Source organism: Oryctolagus cuniculus, chromosome 1 (genome assembly GCF_051225735.1).
Source record: "Oryctolagus cuniculus isolate XC-2025 breed Fujian yellow rabbit chromosome 1, ASM5122573v1, whole genome shotgun sequence".
NCBI lineage: Eukaryota > Metazoa > Chordata > Mammalia > Lagomorpha > Leporidae > Oryctolagus > Oryctolagus cuniculus.
Window position 1 is genome coordinate 118,393,122 of NC_142867.1, and position 26,735 is coordinate 118,419,856.

Sequence of the window (26,735 nt, forward strand, 5' to 3'; positions counted from 1 at the left end):
TGGGAGGCACAACACTGCTTTTCTAGATGGGCAAGAAAAACAAGCAGTACTGAGCTTTATTCCTTGGCTTCCCTCTTTCTGAAATGGAAAGATGCGACTGAAGTCTAGAGAACTCAGAGGCTCTGGAGATGGTCTCTTCCATCCCCGCCGTGATGTCCTCTGGTGCAGCATCAAAACCCAGCAGCTTCCATGGCTCATTTGTATCCCAACTCATCCCTTCCCCCTTGTTCTTTAGAAACCAGTAGTCTCTGGTTAATGTTCTGCTGGTCCCTCGTCCATTCAGGGACATCAGCTGTCTTCAGGGATTTCCCAGGCAAACCAGGACATCCAGACACTCTGCCCAGATAATAATACCCAACTTAATTGACTCATAAAAATGAAGTGGACTACACGTAGGCACAGTGGTGTTGTAATTAAGGATTTGATTAAGTGAACTCCTGTTAGGCACACTCTTTCTCTGGTGTTTGGACTCTCTTCCCCTAAATAACCTGCTGTCTCTGCCTGCCTTCCATCTGTCTTTCCTCCCTGCTCCTCTCCTTGTGTCCTGAGCTTGTTGCCCTCTCTGTGTCTGCCACTAGCCCCCCGCAGGTGACTGCCTGGCATTAACAGGGCTGGGGCCTGGCAATCCCATCATTCTGGGTCCTCACCTGCTTGGCGGAGTTGTTGCTCCTTCTCCGTGACCTTGTCGTTAGGCCTGGACACTCCTAGGAGTCAGGGGCAGGGTGGAGTCAGGACTGAAACCCATTTGCACAGACACACTTCTATTTTAAGTTCTATTAACAACTTTATTTTTCACACAAAGACTTCCCTTTCCGGCCCTCTGTAGTTCACCCTTGGATCATCACAAAGGATCTCACAATATCTTCTTTATAGGAGGAAACATACCTGAGATCTTCACCCTAGAGGCAGTCACTTTTATGAGCCATAAGTCCCTTCCTTCTCTGTAGCCCTTCACCGCAGTCTGGCCACCTGGGTGTAGAAGGGAGAGCAGGGGCGACAGCTAGTTAGTGCCAGGAGTTGGAAGGACTGTGTCTGTCAAGGGGGCGTGGGAGGGTCCTGGCTGCCTCCAAACCCAGTCTGGGAGCCAGAGGCTGGGAGGTGGGTTTGGGTCAAACACGAGTATTGTCCCTCCCCGAGACCCCTCCTGCGCTGGTAGGGGGCGCCCGCCGCCCAGGGGTCCGCTCCAGGCGCCAGCCTGCCCCAGGTTCCCTGTCTCCTCCGGGTTGAGGCGGTGCTGCAGGGACAGCGGCGGGCAGGGGGCGTCGCAGAGCCGATTACGTCTGGGATCACTGCTCTCGGTTCCCCGGCGGCGGGCAACAAGCGGAGCCCCGGAAACTGCGAGCTGTCAGGGGCTGGCGCGGAGGTCAAGCGCGAGAAGGCCCAGGTGCCGGCGAGCCCCGCCGGGGATGGCCAGCCGCTTTGCGCCCGGCCCGACCCGGAGGGCGGTCAGGTGCAAGGGGGCGGGGGCTCCTGTCGTCCGGCCGCGGGACCGGGGCGGGCCGGCCGGCGGGGCATTTAAACCCCGCTGACAGCCGGCCTGGGACTCGCACCCGGCTTGCGCCCTCCTCCGTCGACTGAGCTTCGGATACCGGCCGAGCAAGATGCGGTCCTCCCTGGCTCCGGGAGTCTGGTTCCTCCGTGCCTTCTCCAGGGACAGCTGGTGAGCAGGGCTGGGAGGGGGTACGCTGTGCTGGAACCGTCCCTCGCCCCGGGCCGCGTCGGGGAGCCGGAGCCGGTCAGCCGGGGCGTCCGGCAGGGTTTGGCCGCGGGTTCCGTCGGTGGCGCGCGCCTGCGTCCCCGGCTTCTCGGGCGGCGAGACGCCGGCGAAGAGCAGGCTGCCTGCGAATCTCGCCGCGTGCGGCGTACGGTCCTCACTGCCACAGACACACACCGGGTACCTGCAGGGCGCCCCACTTGCCTCTCACTGGGCACCGAGGGACTGGCACTTGCTGGCTGGGGAACGGAGTCCCGGGGGAGGTGGAGGGAAAAGGTGGCCACTGGAGACGCCGAGTGTCCTTTTGGCCTCTTTTAGCCCTTGGGTGACACAGAAGCCAGAACTCAGTGGCTCTGGGAGCCTGCCCTGAGGGGTCCCAGCCCCAGACGTACCTGGAAGCCAGGCAGGTGGCTGGCAGTTGGGTGGTCACACGGCTTCCACTACAGGGCCGCGGAGGCCACGTGTCTGGCTGGGCGGTGGGTGGAGGAGGCTCAGCGACTCTTCATCAGGCACCTTCAAAGCCTGGAGCAGTTTGCCTGGTCTGCCCAGCGATTTTTAGTATTGCGTTAGTGGCCGTCACATAGACGTTACAGAATTTAACAAAAATAGCCGGATTCCTGGCCTGTCTTGAAAAGCAGATAGATGATAGTGCAGTAGGCGGCTGGATTCCCAAGTTAAAGTCATAAGACTTGGAGATTCCCCTTTAGACACAGCAGACACTTTTTAAAGGTGACCGACTTGTCCTGGTTTTAAAAACAAAGATTCCTGTCCCCCCTCCCCAAATGCCAGTCCCTGGCAAAGCAGGACAGTTGGTCGCCCTAGGCACGTTCCCTTTGGGGTTGGACCGCGTGGCTTCCAAGCTTCTTTCAGAGAGCTGACTTGCTCCTCTTTGAGTTTGGGAATGAAAAAAAAATAAAGCCATTTTTCAGGAAGAACTAAAATGTTAACTCCCATGAGGATACGGAAGGGAACATGTGTGAAAGATTTTATTTTACTCCTAGTGGGGGAGCCGGAGATGTTATAGTTGTCTCCAAGGAGGATCTAGGGAGGGAGAATAGGGCGTTTGGGTTCCTATGGGAATTTCATTCGGGAAGGCGGGAAGAGTTCAGGTGGTGGTTGGTGGTGATGATGGCACAGCAGTGAGCATGCCCTCAGTGCCGCTGGGGTGCACATGGAGAAATGGTTAGAATGATACATTTTATGTTATGTCTATTTTACCACAATTAAGAATAACAGAGTCCAAAGAACACTGAGGCCAAACTGGCTTTTCCTGGGGTTGGGAGGGAAGATTAAGGAAACTGTAGTCCACAGACATGTTTCACGTGACTTGCCACTTGCCTATGCCTTGTTTTACCTATTGTAAACTAGCTCTAGGTCAATGAAAATCCAGAATCAGATAAAGGAAAGGCTGGAACCAGATAACCTAGAGGGCAATTCTCTAGATAATGCATCCTTTTCTGTCAACAGACTTTTTATTTCCAGTCTCCCCTGTTTTGATAAAGACTAATCTCCAAGAAAGATTATAAAGCTGGTCTGGTAAGATGTTATCTCATTATTTATATAAGGACAGCAAGAGTGTTAATTTATCAGATAGGTCTTATTAGGTTTGCTCGGCAGGAAGTGTTCATTCGGAATCCCGGATTGGACTTAGAATCTGTTTAGTATTTCTTGTCTTGAGATTAGGAAGCCAACCCAAGAAATTGGCTCCATAAGGTTTTACCTGCTGTACCTACAGGTGAGGACAAATTGTTTTCTTAAGGTCCTCCAAAGACCCTAGGATTCCTGGTATTTATAAGGCTGGGAACCCAGTAAGTCAGCTTTCTTGGGAGGATTTTACTAGTATTTTCTCCATACAGTGAACCTTAGTTCCTTAAGGCTGGTTGGCTACATCTGAGTAGGTAGGCAACCTTGTCAAATACAGCTTTTTAGGCAAGGCCTTGATTGCATAATCCATTTTTCTAATTATGCTCTCATAAAAAGGACAGGTTCTTGTTGAACTCATACAAACAGCCATATCCCTGTGACAAACAAGGAGACTCAATAAGTGTTCATGAATTCTAAGGAGACAAGGAGAGAGAATTAGATATTCATAAATGTCTCATTTCAGCTTACAAAAGTCAGATCTACTGCAGTGTTCAAGTGGCAGTAGCCTAGGAAGAAAAACATCTTCATGACACACCTATCCAGAAAATAGAACACTATAACAGTATTCCAAATATAAATGACAGCAATCATCCTTCATCTGTTCATTGAGTTCAAATGGTTTAAGGAAAAATGGAAATAAGAGATAAATTCATTTTGGTCTGAAAAAATTAGAAATCCATGCATTATGTTTTCCGTAATATTCATTTTCCATGAACTTTTTGAGAACACTTCATCTTTTCCATTGACTCTTGGGCTAGGCATCTCATAAACCCATGGGTCTGTTGAATAAAGGGTTAGGGAACTCCTGACTCAGTCCAGTAGGGTGTATTATTTTTGAATTCTAAGTGCTGTCATCAGAAGCTCTGTGCAGTGCTTTCTGAGACAGTTCTTGGTTGTTAAAGATAAAAATTCTAATCTGTGGCTGATTACAGAGCCTTTAGGAAGCATCCGAGTAAAACAGAAACTACCTGTAGGTGACAAAGAGTAAAAAGCCCTGGCTAACTTACTACTGATAATTTTCAAAAGTGGACAATCTAGTGAGAGTTCAGGACAAAAAGAAATAATGCAACTGACAAGGACATTTGATTGCTCCTGTGTCTATAAAAGAAAAATAAACTACTCCAAACAACAAAGACAAGATGGTGTCTATAAACATAATCAGGGTGATTCCAAAGACAGCAAATGTTACATCAGTTTATAAAAACGAATGTATGTAATTCTTTCAGATGTAGCATATAAAAAATCCTGGGATTTACATAACATCCCAGGAATGTCAACTAAAGAGATTCAGTAAGTCTGGGGTTAGTCTTAGGCATTTATATTTTAATAAAACTCTCCAGGAAAGTCTGATGCACACATTCCAGTTGAAAACTATTGGCCTGGAAGATGCTTCACGCTGAACAAGTGAAGTTGCAGCCCTGACAACATTTCAAATCATGACTGAAATCATGGCTAATATCGAATACTGCTGTCATTGGTCAAAGCGCTGGCAGGAGGCTGAGCAGCAGCATTTCATGGTCACTGAGAAATCTGGAACTTCTCATACAGCGTATCATTTGTGGAATATTGGTGTCGATAATAAAGCCTTTTGTGTATAAATTTAACTTAGGGAAGGCTGAGTATCTTTTCTGAGAGGACAGTTATTCCCACCCATGAGATACTAAATAAGCCTAATTAAATATATATGTTTGTTTAAGGTTTATTTATTTACTTGAAAGGCAGAGTTAGAGAGAGCGAGAGCTTCCATTTGCTGGTTCATTCCCCAACTGGCCGCAAAGGCTGGGGCTGGTTCACTTCAAAGCCAGGAACCCAGAACTCCATGTGATCTCCTTTGTAGATTCAGAGACCCAAGGACTTGGGCCTTCTTCTGCTGCTTTCCCAGGCACATTAGCAGAGAGCTGGATCAGAGGTGGAGCAGCAGGGACATGAACCAGCATCCGTATGGAATGCTGGTATTGCAGGTGGCAGCTTTACCTGCTGTACCACAATGTTGGCCCCAAGCCTATTTATTTATGGCACCTTCCTTTTTAGAGGTGAAAGAACACATCTTTGCAATTTCCCAGGAGCCTTCATTTTGAAAATAATATGAATAAACTCATCAAAACTGAACCAGCTTTGGCAAAATTCTAACATACTTAATGGCTTTGCAGACTCCATAAGCCCAAGTAAATCAAATTCCCTCTCCACAAACCTATCTCTTATTCTGGAACAACCAGTCATGTTACTTGGGAGTAAAACTGCTCTTTTTCCTCCTTAATCAATGAAAACAAGTCTTGTTACCGTGAGTGCACAGCTGTACATCTCTATATCTCTGCCACTATCATATAGGTTTGGATTCCCATCCAGCACCACAGGGGACGTAGTTCTACTGTAGGCAGGCTATGGGGCCGGAGAGGGGCCTGCGAAGACAGTTGCAACATGGGCCTGCCGCCTCGGAACCAAGGCTCAGACCAGACAGAGCATGTGTATGCCAAGTGGACATTTTGAGAAGGCGCTGCTCTAGGTGCGGAGTGACAGACGTTGATGTTTCTCATGTACCACGCACTCTGCGGCCACTCGAGGTCGTTTTGAAGAGTCCCCTTTTCAAGCATGTCTAACACTTAAGGTGTTAAAGCTTCCCCGTGTAAACTGCTCGGCATCCAGGAAGCCTGCGATGAATGGTGGCTTGTACTGTTGTTATTGCAGATGACGTTATTATCATCACAGATAAGAAGTTAACCCAATCACTCCTCCTATACTAAATGAAAGACTGGCCCTGGGTAGAGGCAAACAGGGTCAAGTCATAGAGTCTGAAATGGCATCAGAAATGAACCAAATGCTTTCACGCATAGCCATGGAGCAGGGCAGGGAATGAAGCAAATGGAGTAGGAAGCTGGAGGGGTAGTAGTGATAACCTACTCTCTAAGATTGCTGTGAGGTACTGCGTGCAAAGTACTCATACTAAGTTCTGAGTACACACTACTTGCTGGCCATTCATTTTTCCTCCTGCTTTGTGCCGGGTATTATTAACTTGTAATTCCTGCAGAAATGTGAAGCCAGTGGCACATATCCTCCCTGTAGAGCTCCATGGGCAAGGTGAGGGTGCAGAGAGGTGAAGCAGCCGGGCCAGCACAGCACATCCCTGGTCAGTGACCGAGCTGGAGCTTGACCCAGCTTTGTGGGACTCCTACGCTCCTGGGCTCTCTGCTGTCCTCCTGCTGATAGTGTCACCTGGCCCTTCCGCCTTAGACAAATCACTTGAAATGACAAAGACTCCATTTGCTTAGCTGTAAGGTAGAAATTTCAGTGTGCCTACGTTACAAAGGTTTGGTGGGATTCAATGAGACACTGTTAAGCTCTTAGCCCAGAGCCTGGCATGTCTGGTTCTTTCGAGGTGCTTCTCAGTATCTGTGCAGGGAGGGATACGTCCTCTGTGTGGGGAGCAGGTAGGCTCTACCTGGGCGGATCTGGAGGGATTCTGAGCTGAGGCCACAGAGCCAGTGAGGACTGGAGGTGCACATATGGCCTGTCCCCAGACAGCTGGTAGGAATGTTGGGGGCCGAGGGCACAGTCTCGGGAGATGGGGCAGGTGGCACCTGGTGTGCAGAGGCAGCTGCCTCCAGCAACATCAGGGACATCCTCTTCCTGCCCAGGAAGATGTTAGTGTTCATCTTCCTCCTGCCAGATCCTCTCTGCCAGGGTGGGGGCGGAGAGCTTGCTCAGGGCATTTCAGAGCCCCTGAGCATCCCGGGGTTCCCGGGCCCAGGGCCTGGCTGGCTCCCTGCCTCTGTGCCAGCGTCAGCGTGGGCATGTCTGGGGGCAGCTGGCAGCATGGGCATCTTTCCAGAGACATGACTGTGGCTGGTGCTTACAGGGCAGGGCCCATTTCCTGGGGCCCTGGGAGGGGGCGCAGCTCCGGAGGTGGGGAAGAGAAGCCTGTGGGAGGAGGGACCAGGTGAGGCAGCACTGGCTGAGCAGGAATAGGTGGGGGGCGAAGCGGGCTGGCAGGAGGAGCAGGCACAGTGAACTCCCACACTGCTGCTGTTTTCCCCACACCCTGATCTTCCCACCGCAGCCGGAAAGGGCCACGGCGGTGCTGGTGGCGGCCACGCGGGCCAGGCCTTCCACCGCCAGATCCTGGCACCATGGGAAGACGTGGGAGAAAGACAAGGGGCCGCGCACCAACAGAGAACCTGCTGCGTGCCGGATCCCGTCACACCCCTTTCTGTTTTCCTTTCATCCTTACAACAATCTTGTGCAGTAGGAGTTTATTATCTTATTTAAAAGAAGATCAAACAGGAGGCTGAAAGAGGTTCAACAGCTCGTCCAAGGACACAGGAAGGAGCAGACATGAAGACACCTCCTTAGCTTAAGTCTGATGTCTTTTTCCCTATTCTGCCAATGTCCTGGGTCACACTGGAGGCCCCTCGTGCCGCCCAGATTCCTTTCTCTTGTCTTCTGCCCTGATTACTGTGAGGAGCTGCTTGGTCAGGGCAGCAACAAGAGCTGCTTATGGGTGCGCTGTGATGGGAAGACCTGCTCTTGCAAAGGGAGGAGGGAGCCTGGGGACCGGGAGGCTCTGCCCACCCTGCCTGCTGCCAGCCCCAGGCTGCTCATGTGGCCCTGCCTGTCCATCCCCCAGCCCTCGTGACTGCCTCTGCCCCAGCTGTCACAGCGCTTCCTCTTCTTCCCTTGTTTCCTCTTTCCCCCCCTTACAGAGCAGACCTCACTGGCTGTGGGTGGGGCTGTCTGACTCACCCACAGACTGGTCTGGAAGACAGAAATGATTTCTTCTGTCCAAGCTGCACCAACCAAGAGCTGAGGTTGGAGCTGAGCGGTCTCCAAATAACAACAGCATGAAGACAGACACCAGGGGTGGGGTCCCCAAAGCCCAGGGGCCCCTACCTGGTCGCTGCGAAGGTGGCTGTGTGTGCGTGTGTGACTGGGCTAGGTGACTGTATTACAGCTCTCCAATCGGCCTCTGGCTCATGGCTCATCCCCAGGGCCCTTGGTGCTCTGGAGGAGTGGGAGAGGACATGATGTGGGGGGAGGGAAGCTCCTGTCCCCTCCCCAGGAAGGACACAGCTCTGCCATCAGCAACACGCTCCCATGTGTACCCTTCCCACAGCCTGCATGCGCGTCGGCCACTACTTCCCAGGCTCACAACCCTCACCCTCTTCCACTGTTGCTGCAATTGCCTGCACAAAGCAGCCGCGGCTTCTCTTTATCCGAGCTTCCAGGTCCCTACTCAGCTTTCTTCCCAGAGCAAAGCAATCTGTCCTGTATCTTCCTCTCTCCTAAAAAACATCACCATTCAAGTCATGAATTTCAGAGCCCTGGGTTGTCCTGGGTCCCTGGGACTGCTAGCCAATGGCTCCCTTTCCTGTGAAGGATCTTGGCAGCCAAGCCCTGGGTCTATTTGCTTCCTCTAAGCAAGCACCCAGGCCGCAGCCCGAGAAAGAGGACAAAAAACAAGGGACTCCTTGGGCTGACTCCCCGTCCCAGGTGAGCTTTGGCCCTCAGTCCTCAGGGGCCTCCTGACCTGGCCTGCCCCTGTCCCATCTCACAGGCTGCAGGCCTGGCTCAGGACAATTGTCCTATGGTATCTACTCTGGGCTGGCCTTTCTCCACCGGGATATCTCAGGGTGGTGGTGGAGGACTCGGCAGGGGGTGGAGGTGGTGTCACTGTCAAAATTGGCCCTGACCTGCCCAACCCTCTATCCTTTTTAGATCTCACCCTAGAACAGGCACATCCAAGAACAGGCCACTTAGTCCATTTCCTCAGAGCCAGGGCCAAGGTCACCTCCAGCCACAGCCCGCCCAGCCTCCTGAGCAGCCCTCGACATCTCCTAGCAGGGATGACTGGGCAGGCACCAAGGAGACAGAGAGTCCTTGACCAACTCTTAGGTTGGGAGCGCTCTGCTGTGCTTGTTCTTGTTTTTCTGTTGTGTTCATGATGGAGGTGCAATGTTCTTTGGGGGCCTTGTTTGTTTGTTTTTGATCCGTCCTTACTTTGGGACATACTGTTCCTTGCTCCTATCCCACAAGCTTTCTTAGTGCAAAGTCTTAACAAGATCTATAAAGCTATTATCACTTGCCTTCAGAGGAATAAGGGGACTGTATTAGCTGAGAGATAGCTAGTTCCTCTCTCTATCTGACTTGGTTACTCAGTAACCAGCATCCGGTGGGAGGAGGTGGGACTCCAGGAGCTGGCACCTCTTGCTAACCAAGACTTAGAGGGTCATGGGGCAGCCAGCCCCGCCTGGAACAGCCTGGGGGCCTTGTCCCTTCACCCTCCTGGCCCAGCCTGGCCCAGCCTTGAGCTGCCATCCCTTACCCCGGGGCTAGGTAAGACCCAGCTGTGCATATTTTGCCCTCTGCTCCCCTTCTGGGGCCTCTCGATTCACGCAGGAAGGACTTGTAGGAAGAGAAGTGAAACCCGCGAGCGCACAAGGCTGCATGTCAGCTGTCTTTCTGTGAGTTAGCCTGGGGTTGGCAGCCTCGGCCTCAGCCTAGCCCAGCTGAGTCCTGACCCGTGTCTCCCCGCCCCTTTGAGCTGTGGCCTCTTGGCTTTGCCTCAGCACACCTCACAAATGGGAATGGAAGAAGCACCGTTCTGAGAGGAGGCCGTGCCTGCGACTTTCAGCTCATCCCTCCACTCTCCGGAGTCTAGGCAGGAAGTCCTGGGAGAGGCCAAGGCCAGGCCTAGCACCACACAGCGCAGCTGAGTATCTCTGACCCCCAGGAATCCTGACTCTCCTCCTGTCTTGGGTGTCCGGTTCCCCGCAGGGGTCAGATGCCAGTGTAGCTCCTGCTGGCCTCCTGTCTGACCCTGAGAAGCAGTGGGATGGCCCCAGCAGGTTCCCCCATAGGTACTCGACCCACCCCAGGCAAGCTCTGCAGGGGTCATGTACAGCTTCAGCGGATCTCTGTGTTCCTGCAAATCCAGGTTGGCATCCTGGGCAGACACAGCCCCCAAATCTCTGCCTTCCAGGGATTCCAAGACCTTGAACCCCCACTCCTCAGAGGAGTTTGGTGCCAGCCCCCAGCCTCACTCAGCTCTCACAGCAGAGCAGCCTGGGCTGCCTCAGCCCTTCTAGCTCCTCTTCCTCATCTGAAACAAGACCAGCTGCCATTTTTAAGTGCCTCCTGGGGGCCTTGTGATGGTCACCACCTTGCTAACCTGTCATTCATCCTGCAAGAAAGGCTATAAATACCCTGCTTTTCCAGTGAGCAAACAGGCTTAGGCTTCTGCCTGTCTCCCAAGCCCTTGCTCTTTTGTCTTAGAGTCAGCAGGTCCTTGGCAGGCATCTGCTTGGGGCCCTGTGTTGCTGCCATGTGCCTGGGAGTGGCCAGCAGGATGAAGAAGGCACAGGGAACAAGCCCTGCCCTGCAAGGAGGAAGCCTGTCTGGGGCTCCCCTCCAGAGTCAACAGGGTACAGGCCTGGGTCTTCACTTGCCTTAGCCTCATTGCTGTCCAGAGCATCCTAGACCTAGGAAGTCCCTTCCCTTGCAGTGGCTTCCCAGTACCCTCAAAAGATGGCCTGAATTCCACAGCCTGGACCCCAGGACCCTGCCTCCTCTCCAGCCACCTGTCCTCCTGTGCTTGGCTCAGTCCCACCTCCCAGATGTCCTGACTGATGCAGAGTTCCCCAAATAGGTAGTGTTATTTCACGCCTCTGTGCTTTTGCACACACTGCTTCCTCTCCCCGGCACGTCCCTCCTGCCTAAGCCCCGCTGGCCTGGCCACCTCCTCCTTGTTTTGGAAAGTGCAACTGAAGCCTCACCTCCGGGAACCCTTTCCTGACACTGCTCCCATCCCACTGGGCTCGGTGTCCCACCTCTGTCCTTCCGGGCCACCCTCTTTCATAGCACCGATTCTGCCTGGGGGCTGCAGGAGGGCGGTGGACCCTCTTAGGGGTCCTCTCACTGTAGCCAGATCCCCAGCACAATGCCTGGCCCCCCCCCGGATGGAGGGGAAAGCAGCCCATGTGCACCAGAAGCATGAAGTCTTAGTAACACGCAAAAGGCCACCTATAAAGGATTGAGAAAGTCCCGCAGGCTTGCCGTGTTTCTCCAGAACCCTGCAGCATCCCGGGCAGGGCGCTGAGCTGGGGTTAACTGTGGAGCTTCTGTCTTCTTCCATCGGTTGTTCTTTGCAGCGGGGTGCCCTCTCCAAATTCAGAGCCCCTGAACCAGGAATCCTGAGCCACACGGCAATCGGTGGGACCCAGAAAACCCTGCTGCCACCAAGCTTGCCCATGCCAGTCACCGTGACAGGCCCTTGGAGCAGGTAGCCAGAGAGAGGTAGCCAGGTGGCTCGAGAGGTCAGGCGTGGAGCAGCATGAAATCCAGACTACACGGTTAGAACATGGTTCTGACGGAATGCCAAGGCACTGGCATGTGTAAGGAAAGTGCTAGAGCTGGTGTAGCTTCATTCCCTTAAGAAGACAAACCATGGGCGATGGAGGTGATGGGCCCAGATAGGAAGCTCAAGTTCAAGGGTGCAGGAGGCATGGCCCAACCCAAATTCAACTTTGTGAAAACACTCCTTATTTCACAAGTGTCAGGCCGCATTGCTTCACGGCACGGCCCTGGGGAAGTGAGGCTGGGGTTTGGAGCAGATTCCCAGGCAGCGCAGGGTGAACATCCAGTGTCTGCCATCGGGTCCGCAGGGGTGGGGGAAGGAACGGACTCAGGGCTCCCACCCCTCTCGCGAGAGCTGTAATGGGCCAAGGCCACGGTTCTTTCCTGATGCCCGGCCCTTCCTCCCAGCCTTGGGGACCAGACCGAGCTCTCTTCTCCATGTCCTTCCTGACTACGGGCTGCTGACTCGGCTCAGCTGATGCCCTGCTGGTGACTCAGGCCTTCGGGAGAGGGGAAGGGGCCGCGGTGCAGTGGAAACTTTGAGTGCAGCCCCACTGGACCGTTCTTTCCATCCCAGACCAGCACAAGGGCCGAGAGGCAGGGGGTGGGAGAAGGCACATGAGGTGTGGGAGCCACGGCTGGAAAGAATGATCTTCCTGTCTGGAGGGGAACGGGCCAGCCTGGGGCCAGCTGTCCCACTGTTGAGTCATCCTCAGCTATGGTCTGGGCTTCTTCTAATGGGGCCCAAGCAGCTGCTGTGTCTGCTGTGTTCCAACTTAAGAGGAGCACTGGCCTCACTTTGAAGACAGGCATCCACCTTTGAGCTTCGCCCATCATTTCTGACATTTTACAAACCATTGTATCCCCCTACCCCAGTCCCCGTCACTCCTGTGCAGACTGAGCGCACTTACCTTAGAGAGGCTGGACAGGAGCAGAGCGGGGTGGCCAGGGGCTGGAGCAGGAGGAGGGGTTTCCCTGGGGCATGCAGGGTTGAGCCAGCTCTGTTACAACTCCAGGGGTCAGCCAGCATTGGGGAGATCAGTTCCCTGTCCCCCTGGCCTGTGAGCATTTGTTCGTTGCCTTCCCTTGGCCTCTGTGCCCAGGGAAACTTGTGTCTCCAAGTGGGGTGTGAGGGAGAAGAGCCGATGAGGCTGTGGCTGTGGCTGCCGGCAGCGTGGGCCCAGGTGGGGGGCTGCCCAGTGCTGCCAGCCAGGCCTGACTTCCTGCTGAGCCCCACCACTGCTTCTCCTGCAGGTTCCGCGGTTTCATCCTGCTGCTGACCTTCCTCATTTATACCTGTTACCACATGTCCAGGAAGCCCATCAGCGTCGTCAAGGTGAGGCCGGGCAGCACGGAAGATTGCCGGAGATGCTGGTGCCGGCAGAAATGCACGAGAGTGTCTGGACCTCAGTCCATAGCCCTCCCGTACCCTGGCTGTGGTTCCCAAAGCTGCTCCCTGCCCCCTGGCAGACCCACGTTAGGAGCTCTTCTCCCCAGGGATGTCGCTCTAGGTGTTCCTTTTGCGTTTATTCAAGACAGCTGTGTTGGTGGGTGTGGATGGGATAGGAGAGCAGGGCCCCTGGGCTGTGTGGGTCCGATGTGACCACTTTCCTTGTAGTCCATCCCTGCAGGAGATGGCGCCAGCAAAAGCAGGGGGACTTGGGATATGGTGGGGAGGCAGTAGCACGAGGGTGGCTCCTTCTGAAATCTGGGCCACGTGGACGCTGGCGTGAGGTGATGAGCCCTGACCTGTGTATGCCAATGCCTCTGCAGAGTCGCCTGCACCAGAACTGCTCGGAGCTGGAGCCCGTCAACAACACCCACAGCCCCAATGACACCACGTGGTGCAGCTGGGCCCCATTCGGTAAGAGCAGGGCACATTCCCCATTCCCTCTTCCTCAAGATGGGGCTGTCCAGAGCCAGAGAGGCTTCCTGCAGGGGCAGCCGGGCAGCCAGCTTTCTGTCTCTCCCATCTGCTTTCAGACCAGGACAACTACAAGGAGTTGCTGGGGGCTGTGGACAACGCCTTCCTTGTGGCCTATGCCATTGGCATGTTTATCAGGTAACGAGAGCTGCGTAGGGTGGATGGTTCAAAGCTTCTGTCCTCTCCCCGTCCAGCCATGCCTAACCCGGGGGCAGCTGGGCTGAGGTGAGAAAGCTGATGGCTCCCTGAGGTGGGAATGAGACCAAGACTTCCTCTCGTGCCATCAGCTCCTGCCCCACCTCCTGTCCTCACCGTGGTCTCCGGGGTCTGCTCCTTCACCTGCCGACTCCACTGCTGGCAACCCCTGCTCCTGGTCAGGCCTTCCTGGGCGCTGCTTTTGGGTTTCTTCACTCAGAGAGCAGCGTTGGCAGGTGTAGACTGGGTTCTCTAGGGGTAGCCCCGGATGCAGAGAGAGCCAGGACCATCCCTACCCTGGGCTGCGTCGGCACGGGCACACAGCAAGCATGCACTTGGTGTAGCAGGTGTGGTGCACACTGTCTGGCATGACAGCTGCATAAGGCAGGGCACTTCCTCTGAGAGCTCACCGCAGGGGTGGCCTGTCCGTACCTCAGTAGCTGATGGCAGAACAGGGAGGCGGCGCTGTGACAGACGTGGCCCTCGGCACCCCTCCTCCCCCGCCCTGGGAGCTCGGTCACTTAGTCCAGGCTGGGATTAGAGAAGAGGGGCCAGGGAGGGCTTCTTGGAGGAGATGACAAACGACCTGGTGACGAGGAAGGAGGGTTGGGATCGTGAAGCTGGAGACTGGGTGGAAGGATGCAGTTACAGAGAGGGTCTGTGTCCTGCCTGGGCGAGGGGCAGCCCCCGAGGGATAGCACCCTAGGGTGTTGAGCTGAGATAGGTAACTCCCAGGGTGGGAGGCCAGACTGGTGTCCTGAGAGCCCAATCTGACGACAGCCTGGGCTGCAGAGATGAGGAAGGCTCGAGTCCCTGCTGCGGTGACAGAGTGTCGGAGGTGGACAGGGCAGCCCTCGGAGACGGAGTGAGAAAGCTGGGGAGGAGGGGTTGGGGGCAGGGGTGGCTTCAGGTCTGGTCTCTGTGGCCAGGTGTTTGGTGAGGGCTCGGGCAGGGGCCTGGTTGGCAGAAGGAGGCAGTGGAGCTCAGGGGGCTGCATTTCGAGTGCTCTGGGGACATCCGAGCAAAGATGTCCGGAGGGCCCCTGGTTGTGATGCTGCAGCTCTGCAGTGCAGACCGGGGCTGAGGATACACAGCCGGGCTGTTGGGCAGATAGGTGGTGGTTAAACCGTACAGGTACTGAAGAGACTGCTCTGGGGGGAAAACCGGTGACAGAGGGTGCCCAGCCAGGAGGGAGGAGGATGGGCAGTGTCACGGCTTGGCCAGCAGGGTCAGGGAGGGCAGAGGGGTCCGATAAGTGAGGCTGAGGCTGCCCATGACGCGAGGCAGCACAGAGGTCATGGGCGGCCGTCTGGGCCAGGGCTGCTCCAGCTGCACGTGGTGGAGATCTGAGGAGTGGACATGGGAGACTAACCACAGACCCCCCTCTCTGTTCCAGTGGGATTTTTGGGGAGCGGCTCCCCCTCCGTTATTACCTGTCAACTGGAATGCTACTCAGTGGCCTTTTCACGTCGCTCTTTGGCCTGGGATATTTCTGGAACATCCACATGCTCTGGTACTTTGTGCTCATCCAGGTACAAGTCTCCGTCTTGCATTCACTTCTTGGTTCCTATGGCAGAAAGGACCCTGGGGACCGCTGGTCCTTTCCAACCACCCAGGTCATCGCAGATGGGGACTTGGCCTCCTTGCTCCCAGCCAGGGCCCCTTCTGCCACCCTGCGGGGGGCCCTAGTTCCCCACCCCGATGCCATGCGTTGTGTCCAGGCCAGTCTGCCTGGAGCACTTTCCTGAGCTCCTACCGCAGAGAAACCAGCACGTGACACTGGGGTGTGTGTGGACATGCTTATGAAGGGAAGGCCAGGTGCATCATGTCAGGTGTAGAGGGCCCCTCGGCACCTGGGTGCATGGCCCAGGCAGGTCCCACCCTCTGCCATTCTCCCCGCAGATCTGCAATGGCCTCGTCCAGACCACAGGCTGGCCCTCCGTGGTGACCTGCGTTGGCAACTGGTTCGGAAAGGGGAAGTGAGTGATGAGGAAGAGGGGAGGGAACGGCCAGGGAGGGCAGGGGTTCCCGTGGTCACTCGAGGGCCTCTGATGTAATCTCGGCAGGAAAGATTAGAAAGCTCTCTCCCCCTTACCGATTTTCACCTGCCGAGATTCAAACATTTCAGTGGCTAAAGAGCTGTGCTGCTCTTCTCGCCAACGAGGCTTTAACCCAGAGAACAAGTACCCTTGGTTCTATGTGAGGACTTCAAAAACTTCATGGGAAAATGAAATTAAAAGTTTATTAAAAGTAAATTAAAAATGTACTGTGGTGCAAACAGTTTTGAAATCCATTCATACTTTTTTTAAGGTTTGTTTATTTATTTGAAAGAGTTGCAGAGAGTTTGATCTTCTATCTGCTGGGTCACTCCCCAGTTGGCCTAAACTACCAGGGCAGGGCCAGGTCAAAGCCAGGAGCCAGGAGCTTCATCCAGGTCTCCCATATGGGCAGCAAGGGCCCAAACATCTGGGCCGTCTTCCACTGCTTTCCCTAGGCCATTAGCAGGGAGTTGGATTGGAAGTGGAGCAGCTGGGACATGAACTGGTGCCCCTATGGGATGCTGGCAGTGCAGACAGCAGCTTAGCCTGCTACACCACAGCACCAGCCCTTTAATGCATACTTTTCTCAGAATACACATTTTCGTGCATGGATTTTAATCTTCTTGCCCCCTTCACCAATAAACTTATCTTTTAATTCCATTTTCTCTGAACTTTTTGAAGTACACTTGTACTTTTTTTTCCCTCATAACAGATGAATTTCCATTTCTTTTTAAAAGTTGCAGGACTTCTAAAAATATTTATTTATTTATTTATTTGAAAGGCAGAGGGACAGAGAGAGACACACTGAGAGAACTCCCAAAGCCAGGAGCCAAGAATACACTCTAAGTCTCACGTGGGTGACAGGAGCCCAATTACTTGAGCCGTTGCTGCTTCCTCCCAGGTCTGCAGTGGCAGGAAGCTTGGGGCAGGAGCCAGAGCTGGGTATGAACCCAGGCACACTGATGTGGAATGCAGGCGTCTTAACCAACATTTTAACTGCTAGGCTATGGCTGGCGCCGCGGCTCACTAGGCTAATCCTCCGCCTTGCGGCACCGGCACACCAGGTTCTAGTCCCGGTGGGGGCGCCGGATTCTGTCCCGGTTGCCCCTCTTCCAGGCCAGCCCTCTGCTGTGGCCAGGGAGTGCAGTGGAGGATGGCCCAGGTGCTTGGGCCCTGCACCCCATGGGAGACCAGGAAAAGCACCTGGCTCCTGGCTCCTGCCATCGGATCAGCGCGGTGCGCCGGCCGCAGCGCGCCGGCCGCGGCGGCCATTGGAGGGTGAACCAACAGCAAAAAGGAAGACCTTTCTCCCTGTCTCTCTCTCTCTCACTGTCCACTCTGCCTGTCAAAAACACACACACACACACACACACACACACACACACACAAAACTGCTAGGCTAAATGCCTGTTCCTGAATTTCCATTTCCAATGAAGGCAAAAAGCAGCCTGTGAAACTGTTCTGCTTTTTTGTTTGTTTGTTTGTTTTTGTTTTTTGTTTGTTTGTTTTCCCCCTTGAACTGGCTTTTGTGCAAAAGAAAAAGAAAAAAAAAATGTTGCTTTAGAGCAGGGTTTCTCAGCCTCTGTCCCGTTGACCTTTTCGGCTCTTAAACTCTTGGAGCAATGGGGATGTCCTATGCGCTGGTGGGGGGTTTAGCAGCGTCCCTGGTGTGTGCCCACCTGATGCCAGTAGTATGCCCCCAGCCCCAGGCTGTGACAATCAAAAGTCCCCAGCTGTTCCCAGATGTCCCCTGGGAGGCTTAACCCCCTGTTTGAGGACTGCTGCTTTAGAATGAGGTCCATGGGGCAGAAGAGAAGAAAGGGGGGGCACACCCTCACTGAGTAGACAGCACCTGCCTGGAAGCCCTGTGGGTGCTCACTTGGGGAGCTAGCCCAGGGCAGTGGGACCCCAGCAGAGGCCTCTGCCTCTCCCTGACCACGTCTTTGAGTGTCCTGGTTTTCGGTGGCTCCTGGAGGCCATCAGTAGCCAGCCTTTGAGCCTGCTGCAAAAGTTGCCCTGAACAATATGCTGCTTTTTTATAAGACAGATTTACAGAGAGAGCTAGAGACAGAGAGAGAGAGAGAGAGGTGTGTTTCATCTGCTGGCTCACTCCCCAATGGCCAGAGCTGGGCTGATGCAAAGCCAGGAAGGAGCCAGGAGCTTCTTCCAGGTCTCCAACCAGGGTGCAGGGGCCCAAGCCATCTTCCACTGCTTTTCCAGGCACATTAGCAAGGAGCTGGCTCTGAAGTGGAGCAGCCTGGACTAGATCCGGCACCCATATGGAATGCTGGTACTGCAGGCCAGGGCTTTAACCTGCTGCGCCACAGCTTTTACATTGTTTTTTAACCTTTTCTGTTCTTCCCCCCTTTTGCTCCAGGCGGGGGCTCATCATGGGCGTCTGGAATTCCCACACATCCGTGGGTAACATCCTGGGCTCCCTGATCGCCGGCATCTGGGTGAACGACCAGTGGGGCCTGTCGTTTGTGGTCCCTGGCATCATCACCGGGGCTGTGGGTGTCCTCACCTTCCTCTTCCTCATCGAATGTGAGTACCCCTCTGTCCCCACTGGGCACCCAGGGGAGCCTCGAGCCTCTCTGCTTCCGGGAGGAGACTGCGGTGTGCAGGAAAGATTACAGGTCATGGAGCTGGGAGCCCAGTGGTGACTCTGGAAAACATCCCCTGGAGGCCAGGTTTTCTCCTTTGCAAAACAGGAATAACAATACTATCTACTACTTAGGGTGTCTGCAGGCTTACATGAGACAGTGTAGTTACCGATTTTGGTCCATAGCAGAGGTGTGAGAGGGGGTATGGAGGGGAAGGAGCTTTCTTAGGGGAACAGATGTCTCACCTTGGGTGCAGATAGCCTGTCTTCCCCATGCTTGGACAGCCTCCTGAGTTAGCAAGGCCAGATGTTCACAGCCACATCTTAGCCCACCGCTGGTTGTTAAGAGGGCCAGGCCTGGGTTCCTGCACATTCCACATGTGGGATGTGCATTAGCACACTGAGGATGGCGTGGGGCTGGCTGCCTGCATGGCTTGGACCTAGAGCAGGCTGGCCGCTGGGAGGCTCCTTAGAAGGCTGGTTTCTTTCAGATCCAGAGGACGTGGACTGCACCCCTCCTCAGCACCACGTGAGTGTGAGCCCCAGCCCGAGCCCGAGAAGCCTTGTCCCCGCCCCCTGTCCCACTCCTTGCAGAGGGACGGCTCCCCAGGAAGGGGGGAGACTGGAGAGGGAGCTCAACCCCCCAGTGCCTTCACAGATGTAATGTCAGGCCCTTGGGTTGGCTCCCCAAGTTTGGTTCCTGGCCGTGAGTCCAGCCCAGGAGAGGGCTGCACCCCCTCCAGCTCACAACACGGGTTCCTCTCCCCTGTGCAGGGCGGGCCAGACGAGGACCAGGACAACCCTGAGGACCCCGGGAATGGTCCCTATTCTAACAGGGACAGCAGCCTGGAGGCTGCGACCAGCTCCAAGGAGCCCTGCGCTGAGCCTGCTGCCATCAGCTTCCTGGGGGCGCTCAGGATCCCGGTGAGACGGGTTGGGACAGAAGGAAGGCAGGGCCTCTCTAGACTTTTCCGTGCATACATGTGTAGGGTGGGTGGCCTGCCTGGGGAGGGCGCTGTGGGAGACGTGTCTGGATGCAGTGTGGAACAGCAGGTGCACGCTGCCTCACCAAGCTTGGACATGTGCTTGAGGCTGCTTTGGGTGTGGATGATGGACAGTCCTGGGGTGGTGCTGAGCTGCGCCCTGGGCATCACGCCCTCTGTCCTGCTCTCCAGGGTGTGATCGAGTTCTCTTTGTGCCTGCTTTTTGCGAAGCTGGTCAGCTACACCTTCCTCTACTGGCTGCCCCTCTACATCTTCAATGTGGGTGAGTCCGAGGGAGGAAGAGCCGAGGGGAGCAGTCTAGGAGGGTGTCCAGTCTAGGAAGGTCTCCAGGCCGTCGCTGGTGGGAGAGGAAGCCCACATGTGACAGATGATTCTAGCATAGGCAAGATTTCTCCCAAGCCACTTTTCCCGGGACCCAGTGAGATTTAGCTAGTGCAGTGGGAAGCTCAGCCCCATGTACTAGCTCCAGGCCCTTACTGTAGGGGACCATTAGGAGACTGCATGCCTCCCCACCTGCTTCCCCAGGCTTGTATGGAGGAGAACCCCTCTCCAGGATGCTTGGCTCCTAGGTGGGTAGGATTGCGGTCCTGTAAAAGTCTGCCCTTTGCATCCCTCCCCCAGCCCAAGGAAGAGGGCCAATCAAGCTGCCCCCCACCAGGTAGCCTGGCAGTGACCCCAGTGTCCTGGGCCGGCTGGGCTGAGCTGGGAGTACTGCTCTACCTTGCACACTCCTCTCACCTGCCTCTCCCTGCCCCAGCCCCTGCCCAAGAACACATAGATGAGGCATGATGGCTTTTGTGGTTGCAAAAGTAAGTTTCCTGTCCACCCGGCCTGGGTCTCTGGCTTTTCCAAAGGTGGGACTGCTCTACCCAGCCCCCAGGAGCCTCAGACCTCTTACCCAGGGCCGCTGCACTCCCTGCCAGCCCCGGGGCACCGACGCTGCCCTGCAGCACATGTACTTGCTCCAGATAGGCTGCGCTGGGATTAGTCACGCGGCCGAACCTCAGGCCGAGGCTTGCCTCGCAGTCTGCCCAAGGGGCCTGCCTGTGATAGGGGCAGAGTACCGGGGCGGTTTCATGGACACTGCGACTCTTTGTTTGTGGCCTTGGTGCTGACTTCAGCACATGAGTCAACCTTGAGGGTGGGGCTCGGGCTCCCCGTTTTTCCTGCAAGTTCCCTTCCGGCTCTGTTTAGTAGCAGAGACCTAAGGTGACAGGGAAAAGCTCCCGGTGGGATCGGCCGGACAGTTGGAGCAGAGCAGAGAAAGCGGCCGGCTGGACCGGGGGACTGAGGCCCAGTCTGTAGCAGCTGTGCTGTAGGAGGATGGCCCCTGGGACTGGGTCCTCAGGGCCCAGACCCCAGGCTTGCAGGGGAGGGGCGTCCCGCTGGGGAAGAGGGCGGTACAGGACTGGGCATCCACCCCAATCTGCAACACGCTTCCTCCGTGGCCCTGGCCAATTACTGCCCCACGGGTCTGAAAAGGAGGCAGTGGAGATGGATGGGTTCCCTGGCCCTCCAGGGTGGGTGTCCTGAGCCCCTGTTCTGACTACATGTGTGTGTGTCCCACAGCCCACTTCAGTGCCAAGGAGGCCGGGGACCTATCCACGCTCTTCGATGTCGGCGGCATCATAGGTGAGGCCTGCCCTGCTCTCCCAGGGGGCTGTCTTCCCTGCTCCTCTTGTGGGGGTGCTAGAAGAAGGGCCAGGTCCAGTGGGCCCTGACCTGGGCAGCTGGTGCCAGAGAGGGAAGGCCTTTTGTATTTTCTCTCATTTCGGCTCCTATGGGGGAGTCTAAAAACGATGGCCTTGGGTTTGGTCTTCTTACAGTGACAGGTAGAGGGAGGGCTATAGAGGATGAAACCCTGCTGTTTTTTTTTTTTTTTTTTTAATTTACTTATTTATTTGAATGGCAGAGTTACAGAGAGAAAGAGACAGAGAGATATCTTCCATCTGCTGTTTCACTCCCCCCAGATGGCCACAATGGCTAAGACTGGGCCAAGCTGAAGCCAGGAGCCAGGAGCTTCTTCCAGATCTCCCATGTGATGCACGGGCCTAAGCACTTGGGCCATCTTCCACTGCTTTCCCAAGAGCATTAGCAGGGAGCTGGATCAGAAGTGGAGCAGGGGCCAGCATTGTGGTGCAGTGGATTAAGCCACTGCCTAGGATGCTGGCATCCCATATGGGCCCTGGTTTGAGTCCTGGCTGCTCCACCTCCAATCCAGCTCCCTGCCAATGTGCCTGGGAAAAGCAGTGGAAGATGGCCCAAGTCCTTGGGCCTCTGCACCCACATGAGAGATCTGGATGAAACTCCTGGCTCCTGGCTCCTAGCTTCAGCCAGTTGCAGCCATCTAGGGAGTAAACCAGTGAATAGGTCTCCTTCCACCCCGTCTGTAACTCTGACTTTCAAATAAATCCTAAAAAAAAAAAAAAAGTGAAGCAGCCGGGACTCGAACTGGCACCCATATGTGATGCCTGTGTAGTAGCCAATGGCTTTACCTGCTAGGCCACACACAAGCCCCTCTGTTGGTTTTTTATGATAGGCCCAGGCCAGTGCTGGCCAGGACGAGAGGACAATGAGGACCCCATGAGGGATGGTGTGGGCTGCCCGGGTGGCAGTGTGTGAGTGGGTGTGTGGGTGTGTGTTCCAGGTGGCATCATGGCAGGGCTCATCTCGGACTATACCAACGGCAGGGCCACCACTTGCTGCGTCATGCTGATCCTGGCTGCCCCCATGGTGCGTATACCCTCTAGGGTGAAGAGCGTGTGCCTGTGAGCCTCCATGGGTGCATCCTGGATCTACACACATGGCTGTCTCGCATATGCACGTGTGTGCATCCCTGCGCACGCGTTAGGGGTGGAGAAGCAAGGGTCAGCAGAGGAACAGGCACCCTGGAAAGGGAATTTTGGGAAGGGATTAATGAGGATTTGGCTGTGGTGGAGAAGGAGAATAGTTGCTCACTTTGGCCAAGGAAATGAGAAGAGGTCAAGGTCACAAGACATGAGAGAAGACTTTGGGGGGAAACAGAAAGCAGTAGACCCTGTTTTAGACCCTTCGTCCCCGGGACACCTGTAAGATCTGAGAAGTGTGGAGTGAGAGGGAGAAGGAATAAGCTGACATGTGGGGTTCCAGGGCAGGAGAGGGTTGTCCCACACTTCCGTGCTCCAGCCCAGTGAGGGGAGCCGGGGAGTGACTCCGCCCTCCCCTTGTCCTCTCTCAGATGTTCCTGTACAACTACATCGGCCAGAACGGGGTCATCAGTTCCATAGGTGAGGAGGTGGTTCCACTTCCTGCCAGGCCCCGGGAGAGGCACTGTCTTGGAGGCCCAGGAGGATGGCTCGGGGGTTCAGGGGGAGGGCTGGGGGCCATCTAACCACACTGTCCCTGCTACTGTCGCAGTGATGCTGATCATCTGCGGGGCCCTGGTCAACGGCCCTTACTCACTCATCACCACCGCTGTCTCCGCTGACCTGGTGAGTGGGGTCACTTCCTGGGGGCTTGGTCAGGGCTTTTGTCCCCAGGTCCCTTTCTGACACACCCTGCAGAGGCGAGACCCTCAAACGCCTTCAGAGCCCACCACGGCCCCTCTCTCCTCCCCGTCACTACCCTCTGTGAGTCAGTCCCTCTACCAATCCTGGTCCTTCCCATGGTGCCGCTCAGCTCAGGCCTCCCTACTCTGCCCTCTCCCCCTGCCCCAGGGCACTCACCAGAGCCTGAAGGGTAATGCCAAGGCCCTCTCCACCGTCACGGCCATCATCGACGGCACCGGCTCCGTAGGTGTGTAACCCTCGTTTTCGGCTCCTGGCAGCTGAGCCCTGAGCTGTGCTGTGGGCAGACCCCTTGGCGCACTGCTGTCACTTGGGCGGGCAGGTGCGGATCCCCTTCTCACGTGGTGTGCTCTGAGCAGGTGCGGCTCTGGGACCTCTGCTGGCCGGGCTCATATCTCCCACAGGCTGGAATAATGTCTTCTACATGCTCATCTCTGCCGATGTGCTGGCCTGTTTGGTAAGAGTTCATGGCGGGGGGCTCTGTCCCGCCAGGCTGGAGCCCTGGAGGCCCAATCATTGGCCACTGGGTCTCTGGGATGATGCAGACAGCTGAGCTGTGCTCACAGTTCTTACCTCCTGGGGGCCCTTGCAAAAGAAGCCGCATGCCTGCCGCCTTTCCTTCCAGCACTGCACCTGACACGGGACACTCATGGGTCCTCATGCTAATGGTGCCCTGCCTGCCCTCTGTGCCTTGTTCTCCCCGCAGCTCCTCTGCCGGTTGGTATACAAAGAGATCCTGGCTTGGAAGGCATCCCTGAGCAGAGGCAGAGGGTGAGTCCCCCAGGGAGCCGCAGGCCCCTCTCCCAGCCTTATTCCTTATGGGAAGCCACTCAATGCTCAGTTTCTCTAAACCCAGGCTGAGCCCAGTCCCGCCCAGACCTTGGGAACGCTGGGCCAGCCCCTGGACGTCCTGTGTGAAGCACCCTCACCCGGCCTGCTAACCTGTCCTCTGTTGTCCCCGTGTGTCTCCCTAGCTCTAGTTTGGCCCTAACCTGCCCGCGATAGTATTTTCCTCAAGTCCCATGACTTTTGTGAGTATTTGCTGCGAGTCTGTGGCTAATGCGCCACGAGGACGTGGGCTGCATGCAAATCGTGTCTCCTCAGCGTGATTTCCGCACCTTTCCTTTCTCCTCGGGAGCCAGGCGCAAAGATTCTGGGCCCCGAGGAGAGCCCGGTGCTTGGGAAGCGTCTCCCCAGGGGTCTGAGACGCCACGGGGGCTGGTAGTCTCTCCTCTGAGGGAAGGTGTTAGGGTTTTACGTGTGTCCCCCGGACAGAGGAGGCAGAGATGGTGTGGCCAGTTCCTCTCTGAACTCAGACGGAGCTGCAAGTGCCACCTGCAGTTCAGAAACCAAGGTCATCTGGCCCCTCTGTCCAGGGCATGCAGCAACTGCCAATCAAGGCCTGTGAAACAAAATTCAAATCAAGTGTTGGGGGCTGTCCTGGTGCGCTCTCTGCCTGGTGGCCAGTGGTGGCGGGCATATAGGTGGTATGCATAGACCAGTGGCTGAGGCAGGGGCTGCCCGCTGGTGCTGGTGGCTGGGCGCCCCTCTCCCCGTGCCCTTTCAGGCTCTCCTTCTGAGAGCTCTTAGCTCTTGCTAAGGAACTGTCTGCACTTGGGTTGGATGGGAGAACCTGCTGGGGCCATGGTGACCAGCACAGTGTCTGGACAAGTGCTTCCCTTAAAGAATCCTCATCCAGAGGGTAAAATGGAAAACAGGAAGAATCAGGGGAAGCAGGAAGTGGTCCCGGAGGGCCCATCCTGCCAGGCCCTGCCCTGGTCCTGCTCGGGGACGCAGGGATTGGCAAGCGTGACCCAGTGCTCCTCCACCTGTTCTCCTTTGGGGCGGCCCTCAGGGCAGAGCGGCAGAGGAGGGAAGCAGCGGAAAGGGAGGAGCCTGGGATTGGGTGCAGTCTCCGATGCACGTTCGCACATCTCTCAGCCACCTTGGGAGGACGCTGTTCTCACTTGGAGGTCAGAGAACAGAGTGGCAGAGCCCATGAGATAAGCATCAACCTTCTGTGTGGCCTGACATTGGACTCACCTCTGTGGGTCGTTTGCCTTTCTCTGCACTGCTGCTGCCCCAAGCTGGCCCTTCTTGGAGGCAGGCTGGTGAGGGAGTGTGTGGAGTGCTAGGCCTGGAATCCAAAACCCCTGGGCAATCCTGGCTTCTTTGTTCACTCAGCGCTAGAAACGCGGGCATGCCCTTCCGCCCAGGCTCCCATTCCCTGAACCTCTGTGTCCATAGATTTTTTTTTTAATATTTATTTATTTATTTGAAAGGCAGAGTTACTAAGAGGCAGAGGCAGGGAGAGAGAAAAAGGTCTTCCATCCACTGGTTCACTCCCCAGATGGCCGCAACGGCTGGAGTTGTGCTAATCCGAGGCCAGGAGCCAGGAGCTTCTTCCTAGTCTCCCACACGGGTGTAGAGGCCCAAGCACATAGCGGAGAGCTGGATCGGAAGTGGAGCAGCCAGGACTCAAACTGGCACCCATATGGGATGCCAGCACTTCAGGCAGCGGTTTTACCCGCTACGCCACAGCGTCGGTCCCTGTGGCCATAGACATTGATGCAAGTGTGCTTATCAGATGTGTGCTTATCAGCAGGGCTGATCCGATGCTGCGATGAGATGGGATATGAGATGGTGCTTTGTAAAGCTGTCAAATGTGGCTGTACACCGCACAGTGTTTCACATACCTTTTAAGCTTGTCACTTGTGTGTGTGTGTGTGCATATTCCTGCCTTGCTATTCCCTGCCCGAGAGGTGAGAGGGGGCCCTAATTATAGGGCGCAGAGATGAAAGGCAGTTATTAAGGGGCCCTGGAAGCCTGCCTCCTCTCTCCCCAATTAAGGGTCTCACTTTCTCTTCCATCACCTCTCTCCTCTCCATTCAGGTATAAAGAAATATGAGGCCCCGATTGGAGGAGAAGCATGGAGGGTCCCAGCGGGGTCCCCAAAGTGAAAGACACTGGAAACGTCCATGGTTGGGTTTGGCAAAACCTCTTCCTCCAACATCAGCCCACTCAGCTCAGCTTAGCCCAACGCAGCTGAACTCAGCTCACAGGGCTGCTAAGAGAATGGGAGATTCTGCACGGGACGGGGACTGCCAAGCATGAGGAAATGGGAGATTCAAGGGCCTGAGCTTGCGCACTGTGATGGAAGTACCACTGCGGTTCTGCCAGGACTGGGACGAGGGTGAGGCAAAGAGCGACCTCGGGCACAGAACTCAGAGGAGCACTCGCTCTCGGGCCTGTGCACCTGCCGACCCTTGCCTTACGCTGGTCCTAGCCCGGCTGTCACAGTGCAAGATGACATCTGGGTCAGCGTGGTTGTGAGGCCAGGATGAAGGGGCAGGACTGAAAATACCAGTGTGTGCAGTAAGAACTTTGAGAATGAAATGCTGATTGTTACTGAGTGCCCACTGCATGCCAGCTCTTCTCTGGGGCTGGAGCCGACGGTGGGCACAGGCAAAGGACTTTGCCCTCAGCACAGGCACTATGGTGACCTAAACAAGCAGGTCATGAGTGAGCCAGCAGGTGCATTCCTGTGGCTGCTCTGTATGCAGATCATTGCATGGGCCACCCGTAGCCCCTTCTCTACCCTGTGTTCCTACCTTCCACCCCTGTCTTGGGAGTCCTGCGTTGCTACAGGTGGCGCTGGCTCTTGGCATTGCCACCTGACCTCTACAGCTGCCCATCAGCGCCAATACAGATTTCTTTTGCCA

General features: G+C 55.5%; 1 protein-coding gene across 2 annotated transcripts; it reads left to right on the forward strand.

Moving 5' to 3' along the window:
* The first annotated feature begins 1,318 nt into the window (after positions 1–1,318).
* Positions 1,319–26,735, forward strand: SLC37A2 (solute carrier family 37 member 2). 2 transcript variants are annotated; one of them, XM_008259829.5, is made up of 19 exons: positions 1,319–1,660; positions 12,959–13,040; positions 13,478–13,568; positions 13,688–13,766; positions 15,220–15,355; positions 15,726–15,802; positions 18,240–18,406; positions 18,956–18,993; positions 19,239–19,388; positions 19,640–19,730; positions 21,038–21,100; positions 22,116–22,201; positions 22,686–22,734; positions 22,865–22,938; positions 23,164–23,242; positions 23,373–23,470; positions 23,720–23,784; positions 23,988–24,044; positions 25,906–26,735. In XM_008259829.5, exons 1-18 carry the CDS (start codon positions 1,602–1,604, stop codon positions 24,016–24,018), a joined length of 1,515 nt encoding a protein of 504 aa, XP_008258051.1. In that variant the 5' UTR covers positions 1,319–1,601; the 3' UTR covers positions 24,019–24,044; positions 25,906–26,735. The 2 variants fall into 2 exon arrangements, with proteins under 2 accessions (XP_008258051.1, XP_008258061.1); XM_008259839.5 differs by lacking the exon at positions 23,988–24,044.

Excerpts from the sequence above, each read along its gene's own strand:
- SLC37A2 (XM_008259829.5), top strand. The coding sequence starts at position 1,602 with ATGCGGTCCTCCCTGGCTCCGGGAGTCTGGTTCCTCCGTGCCTTCTCC. Across the intron at positions 15,356-15,725 it reads GGTACTTTGTGCTCATCCAG|ATCTGCAATGGCCTCGTCCA; the intron begins GTACAAGTCTCC and ends TTCTCCCCGCAG. Across the intron at positions 22,939-23,163 it reads CCGCTGTCTCCGCTGACCTG|GGCACTCACCAGAGCCTGAA; the intron begins GTGAGTGGGGTC and ends CCCCTGCCCCAG.